The 8055-nt window shown below is 33.4% G+C and overlaps 1 protein-coding gene across 1 annotated transcript; it reads left to right on the top strand.

Annotated features, from left to right (window-relative positions):
* The first annotated feature begins 6091 nt into the window (after positions 1 to 6091).
* LOC146946569 (uncharacterized) lies at positions 6092 to 6487 on the top strand. Its single transcript, XM_085748251.1, has one exon. It carries the CDS (start codon positions 6092 to 6094, stop codon positions 6485 to 6487), a length of 396 nt encoding a protein of 131 aa, XP_085604377.1.
* The last annotated feature ends 1568 nt before the right edge of the window (positions 6488 to 8055 follow it).

Genomic DNA, 8055 nt, shown 5'->3' with positions numbered 1-8055 from the left:
TCTTGTTGCAGACTGTTTTCTGGGTGTTTTTAGGCTTGTAGTGTTTTGTCTTTTTGACATTAGCTGCTTTTTGTTTTGTGGTTGTTGCTCCTGCGGGGCTGTTGGTTTCTTGGCTTATTAGATCGTTTGGTCCCTTATTTAGTTTCTTGTTTTCATTTTTGTCTCACAATTAATAAAAATGGCGTTTTAGTCCCTCACATTTTCCTCTGTTTGCCAAATAAATCCCGACTGTTAACTTAAACTCCAAATGTCTATGATAGACCAACCTTAAAAGTGGTCCATCGTAGACATTATTAATTTTGTTAATTTTAACCATTCAATCTATTTATCATAAAAGGGACCATTAGATTTTCGCCTTCTTGTTCATGATCTCCGGCGAAGGTGATGGTTGAGAAGCATCCACCCCACCAACATAAAATCAATTATTATCAAGATTTGTGAATTTCTTTAAAGGAATCAAAAGAAGGAAAATTTACACAAAATGATGCCCAAAATTCGTAGCAAAATCATACCCAGAACCAAAAAAATTCAACATGAGAAATCCCATCCAAATTCACAAACTCGCACACAACACACTCAATTTCTCTCTGTTACCACAATCGATGCCGCGTGAAGCTCGTTTCTGGCAACAAACTCCCAGCGAGATGAAGATCCAAATCGACCTGATTCAGCTTCCAATGAAGCTTCCACCTCCGCAAACAAAATCAGCAGAATTAATACTAAGAAAAAAAGGGATGAAAATTGAAGAAGAATTTTATTTATGAAGATGAATTTGTGCAGGTAAAGTTGATACGATAAATTCTGAGAAGAACACGAGATACACAAGAAAGAGATGTGTGTTGTTTCGTTTTTATTTTTTTGGGGGAAGGATTTCCATTTGTGTTTTATAAAAGCTTGCAAATTGATCTTTAGAAAATTATAATGGATCCTCTTCTTTGGTAAAATTCATAATTAAAGGATTTTTTGAAGGATGTATTTACTTTTGATGATTTGTTTTAATGATTTAAAGATTAATTGATTAATTAAGATAATGAATTTGAATTTTTTTTATATTATCTGGGTTTTTCTATGAAGATGATGTATAAAGATGAAGATGATGAAAGGATGATTAGAGTGTTGGTGGTAGATCGTAAGATAAAATAGACTGCCTAATTCAATGGTTCTCTTAAGGTTGAAATTAAAATAATTAATAGGATCTATGGTGGTACCACACTTAAGGTTGGTCCACCATAGACATCATTTAGGGTTAAACTTAACTTGTTGAGATTTATTTGGCAAACGGAGGAAAAGGTGAGGGACTAAAACAACATTTTTATTAATTGTGGGACCAATATGAAAACAAGAAATTAAATAAGGGACCAAACGATCTAATAAATCTTTTTTCTTTTAGGCTTCTTACCTGCAAGTCTTGTGTCGGGGGCCAGCTTGTTAATTCATATGCTATTTCAAAAAAACAAAAAACAAAAAAAAAAAAAAGGTTTTCAAACATTACGCAAATGTTTTGGTTGATATGGATTTGTCCAGTTACCTTTTTGACGAAACAATGATGGAAGGTGACGGTTATGCATTCAAGGTTGTGGTAATTTACGATAACCTTCTTAATTTTTGCTTTCATTGTCATTCTATTGGTCACAACGTATCAAATTGTCGTTGGCTAAAGTCGAAGCAAGACGTCGTGAAGCTTGATCACGACAAAAAAAAGCCTTTGATTTCAATGAAGAAAGTGCACGAATTGGATACAACATCTGATCACGCTCCTATTGCACCCAAAATTATATAACAAAAAAAAAAGCAAGAATGGATTCCAACCGTTGTCCCAAAGCAAGAATGGATTCCAACTGTTGTCCAAAAAAAAAAAAGCAAGAATGGATTCCAAATTTTTGAGTATGCTCTTAATTTTATGATGACAGTAAGTGTAACTGAGAACCTATGGTTTTACACCTTTTCAATTGGTCTCACAGTTATCATTCATGTTTATGTAATTGAGAACATGTTGAATTGTCTCAATCCTTTGAATTAAAGCTATTAGTTATTTTCATGTTCAATTGTCTCAATCCTTTGTCTCAATTTTTTGATTATGATTATATGCATTGGGTACATAATGATAACATGCATTTGGTATTTAAGGATATCTTTGGCTTATAAGCTTACTGCAAGAATTACACTATATGAGACATATAGTAACAAAAATATAGTAACAAATTAACCATTCCATTCAATATGTCAAACTTTACATTTAAGACTCACATTACATTAAAACTCACATAAACTCACATACTACCTTAAAGACATACTACATTCAACCTTAAACACATAATAGCTTCAACATTATACACTCACTTTACATAAATTGACAACAACACTGACATTAGCAACATATTAAACCTAAAACATACAATGCTAAATGCTAGAACAATCTTGCAACATTTCCTACTATTAATCAACTCTTCCTTTAGAAAACATATACTTTGTTTCAACTTGCCAATTTTCTTATTCTTCTTTGCAATCTTCGTGTCACGTTCATCAACAACATCATCTTCATCGTCAAGCCACTTGAAATGGTTGAAACCTTTTTCAATTTGGTTCCTCCAATTTCTACAGCCCCAAAACTTTTCACCATAGATATAGGGTTAGTTTTATCAGTTACAGTTTGCAATACTACAAACTCACCACATAAATATTTTTGATTTCCTCTTGTAAACCCAGAACCCACCGATCCAGAAATGGCCCTTTCACTTTTCAACCCATTTTCGTTGCTTCTGCAATTAAAACGAGATCTTGCACTTGACAAGGTGGAGAGTACAACTGAATACGATGAAGAAGAAGAAGAAGAAGAAGAAGAAGAAGAAGAAGAAGAAGAAGAAGAAGAAGAAGAAGAAGAAGAAGAAGAAGAAGAAGAAGAAGAAGAAGAAGAAGAAGAAGAAGAAGAAGAAGAAGAAGAAGAAGAAGAAGAAGAAGATGCAAAAGGAAACCCTAATTTTTGGGGAAAATATGAGAAAGAAGATGAATAACAACAAAAAAAAAGACCTTCTATAGTGCTGACTCATAAACAAACCAAATCAGCCCTCAATGTCCACCTAATCACTAACCTAACGATTTTTCAATTAAACTGACGGAAAGGACCAAAACAGATAACGAAGCAAGACTTAAGGGACTCAAACGGAGTTTTTATTATTTAAGGGACTAAAACTATAGTAAAAATAAAGATAAGGGACCAAAACGACATTTTAGCCTTTTAGTTTTAATCAAAATTAAAATTTCATAAAACTAAAATACCGTTCACAATTTTCAAACCTTAGCGCAATAAAAAGAGCGGATAGACGGATACGTGAGTGCCCGTCTTTTCGTTAGTAATAATAAAGTGATAAGAATCTTTCGATGAATGGTTAGGATAAAATATTTGGCCAAGATTAATTTCCATGCATGTACGGAGAATCTTTATCTCTTCATTGGCAAGTCAATGTTCTATCACTTTTTTCATTTTTTTATTTTTTCATTGAATATAATGGAGATGATTTATTGAAGCCATATGCTATGAATCGTGTTTAAAGTTTTAATTGAACTTATTTTTATTTTTAAAATCGAGTATATCCTCTATGCGTAACTGCAGAGATTAATAAATCGAGCTATGTAGGACCCAAATAGCCGGAAAGCTCACTAAAAGTTTTAATATTGTTGCATACCCAAGGTTGACTGTATAAAAATCCAACTAATAAATATACTTTTATGTTATATCTTATCTATTGTGATGTGATTGATCCGATTGTAATAGGCGATGAGATCTTGAGTGTGCTCATATACCATTGTAAAATTTGAACTTACAAAATCATACTTATAAGGAGAGAGAAGTCCTACACTTATGACATTCATATCTCATCAAGTGCATGATTCACAACAAATAGTGTTCATTAATTGGATTTTAGGGAGTGGGCTAGTTTAGGTTTTTCATGGATTGGATATTTTTTTAAAGTTAATTTGGGTGAGTTAGTTTAGCTTTTTCAACAAATAAAAGGATTTTAGGTCTTTCAAAAAATTAAGTCCTTTATGAGCATGTAAATCTAACCAATTAAGACTATTTATACGCGTTCACAAACTAACCAATTACTAAAATCCAGTTCCAATTATTGAGTACATATATATGAAATACAAAATTGAGAATCTATTTCTCCCCTGGGAAAACAATATTTTTGAGGGTTGAAATCCATAGGTTGCATTAAACAAAATATTTAGAGGGAAGTAATGGCAGAGACCAATATAAACTAATAGAAAACTAAACCATAATTGACCTTCAATTCCATTCTCACGATCTTTTTTATGAGAAGTGAGAAGATTTCTTGCCGGAAAAGGATCAGTTAGGTAAACACTTGAATCATTGAAAGATGTACCAACTATTCATTTAATTTAGATTAGTACAATCTACCTTTAAAACTTCACCACATAGAATAATTAACACACTCATAACATAAGAGTTTTAAGATATTAACATCTAACCGGACAAAAACATGGATTTCTGTAGCATAAAAAATGGTAAATGTTGAGTTAGTTCTAAGTTCTAACCCTCAAGGAAAAGGAAAACAACTAGAAAATTGTGAGGATATAAATAAAACGATACAGGAAATCACAATTGCTACCTTCAGAACTTTGTCTTATCTTTACATTCATTTTCTATTTCTAATCTTTTGTCTCGATGGCTATTTCTTGTTACTGCACCAAATTTCTCTAATATACACTTTTTTTTATAAGATTCTTTTATTTATTTTTTCATCATATCTTCCTAATGAGTATTGATATCAGGTAGTTTACCCAAACGTTTAATAGTTTTTTTTTTGTTTTTGAACAAGCTCATCACTTTCTTGTAGGTTACTACATCTCCATTAATTCCACTTCTCTCCATCTCTTTGACCTTCTCAATAGCTTCATCAAGTCTGCCGAGCTTCGCGTAGATTCCGACCAGTGTGTTATAGGGAGCTTCATCACTTTCTTCTTGTTTATTGTCCTTTTGTACAATAAACCCAAGATGTTGCTTAACCTTGAAACTTCAAAATACTTATCTCAAGCCACGGTTTAATGACAATACATTGAAGATTATGTTCAGATCAAGGTTTTTATTGAGAGCATAGCCCTGTGCTTGTTCAGCTCTGTGGCAAGATGTTAGATGGAAAATTGAAATTACACTCGAACAAAATCATTCTTGATCTGGTTATTAATCAAAGAAATTACACTCGAACAAACATCACCGCTTGTGAACAAGCAAACGAAGAACGGAGAAAAGAGGATACCCAATGAAAGCACCAAAACGGGGTTTCACTGCTGATTCAACGAACGCAGAAGAGATTAAAAAGAAAACAGATAGAAATAAAATTAACAAATTAATTAAGGAAAATGTTACTTCTCAAGACAAATAGCTTCAAGAATTTTTCAAGACACAGTTGGCAAATTTTAATTGGATATTAATTTGTCCACTTCCTATTTTTCAGCCACACCTCCTTGAATTGTGGCAAATAGTGCATTGTGATTGGCTATTCTTTATTCTTGAAGAATTCTTGATGTTATTTTTCTAGAGATATAGCATTGCTCATTAATTAATAGATGGAAAATAGAGAAGTGGAATCATATACCTTTGTCAAAAAAAAAAAAAGATAAACTATTCAAAGTCAAATAACAATTTTTTAAAGTCAAATAACAGTTATAGATATTTGTTTATTAATTTAAAATAGTTAATGAATATTAATGAATGTTATTGATTCTATTATTGACCAAAATCAATGTTACTTAATTTATATTTTTTTTACCAAAATCATTAGGGTTAAATAAGTAAATAGTTCCCCCATATATACCAACATTTGATTTAGTCCCCATGAAATATTCTTTAGCTTTTTGGTCCCTTTAAAATTTTTCATTTATGAAATTAGTCCATACTCTAGTGTAATACTCAATGTAGAGTAGGGACTAATTTCATTGTTGAAAAATATTTAAGGGACCAAAAATTTTTCATTTATGAAATTAGTCCATACTCTAGTCCATACTACTTTTCAACATCACTTGTGCTTGCTTTATTAACTACATCACTGGAGACAAGAAACAACCAGACATGGCAGGTGTAGATTATGATACATGTGATGCTGAAAATTCCATTGTCATGACATGGTTAGTCAATTCTATGACTGGAGAGATAGGTGCGAACTATCTCTATTATGCTACCGCAAAAGATCTTTTGGAGAGTGTCTCTCAAATGTACTCTGATTTGGGGAACCAGTCCCAAATTTACGAATTAGCTCTCCATGTTGGAGAAATTCGGCAAGCTGAAGATTCAGTCACAAAATACTTCGATTGTCTCAAACATGTTTGGCAAGATCTGGATCTCTTCAATGAATATGAGTGTAAGTCACCTGAGGACTGCAAGCACTGCAAGAAGATAGTGGATGTTAGTCGTGTCTTCAAATTTCTTGCAGGTTTAAATGTTGAGTTTGATGAGGTTTGTGGCTGATAGGGCCAAACCGCAAGTGCACGGCCTATCGAAGTAATAGTAGTAAGGAAGAGTATCGTTCCGCTAGGGAGTTGTTCAACTTAATTAACTTTTTAAAGAATGATTAGAGGAGAGAAAATTTAGTAAAAGGGAGTTTGATTGCTGAAGGTAAATAACAATATTAATAAAGAGCCTTAGGATTATTGGTTTGTCATAATAACAAACCCTTCACTAGACAAGACTTAAACATCTAATTTCATGGTTTACACACTAATTTCCAAAGACCGGTTTCCCTTAGCCCCTCACCTTTCCGATGAAAGTCCGGTGAGAGTTTACTTCTAGTAACCAAGCCTATTTCGCTGACTTGATTACTAGAAGATGCATAGAGGATTGATACTACTCTTTGTCTCAATAATTGCAAAGACTATTTCACTGTTTTGCAATTATTGTCTAGATTCACTTGTTCCAACATCAAGACTCCGCTCTCGCTTTATGAATTGATGTTTGGGATGATGGATTAACGATTATCAAACCCTCCGCTTTCGCTTCCACAGTTTGGTAAATGTTAATCCACGTTAAGACGGTGAATCTAGATTAGAAATTAAGGTTACATAGAAATTAGGGTTTAAGCTTGGTTTGTTTAGGATTATGTCATTAGACTCCCCAACAATCCTAAGACGAAGAAGTCTACTCACTCATGTTCATCGTAGACATGGGGGAAGAAGAGAGAAAATAACAGTAAAGTAAAATTGCGAGAAAGAAAGTAAAGAAAATAAAGACTTTTATTGAAATAATAGTAACTAAATAAATTCTCAATTCAAAGGTGAATGTTTATGGTGGAGAGCTACTCTATTTATAGTTTTACAATCGACTTAGAAACTAAGCAACTAAAAGGGCAAAACAGTAAAGCTGCAACAGGGTAAGTTGGGCTTGAAGAAAAGCAGCAAAAGTGGCTTCTGGAGGTGGCACGGCCGTGCCACATGTTGGCACTGGCCGTGCCAAGCTTCTGACTTGGTGGGAACATATTTTTGTTCCGTATCTTCGTATTTTCGCACTGTATTTGCTCCAGTCCTCTTTCTTTTGCTCCAAGGCACCTTCCACCATATATTCATTCCTAAAATAAAATAAAAAGCAATTTAAAGTAAAATATTCTAAAAGGAAATAAAATGCAATAAAATAAAACTAAATCTTTAATAAAACTAAACTAAATAATGCATTAAATTAGACTAATCTATGACTCATCAGTGGCCGAATTCTTGGTAGGAATCCTATCCCTCCAATTAGTGACGTCTTTGCGGAAGTGCGTCGCGAAGAGAGTCGTAGGCAAGTGATGCTCGGAAAAAAGATTGTCGTTGTCCTGCCACCAGTTGAAGGATCTTCCTTGGCCGTTCCTCAAGTTAATCGCAAATCTTTCCCTAATCAACGAGGTGGTGACAAGACCCATTTTGTTTGCTACTTTTGTGGCCGCAATAGTCACACTCGTTAAACTTGTATCAAGCTAGCTACATGGTAGGCCAAACAATAGCAAGGCTGGTAAGTTTGGTGACCGACCTATGCCTACAACCAATGATGTTGCTTCATCTCCATTT

Source organism: Medicago sativa, chromosome 2 (assembly GCF_051527215.1).
Source record: "Medicago sativa cultivar Bolivia chromosome 2, Bolivia_mono, whole genome shotgun sequence".
Classification (NCBI taxonomy): Eukaryota; Viridiplantae; Streptophyta; class Magnoliopsida; order Fabales; family Fabaceae; genus Medicago; species Medicago sativa.
The sequence above is the reverse complement of the archived record's forward strand: the minus strand, read 5'-3'. Positions and strand labels throughout refer to the sequence as shown.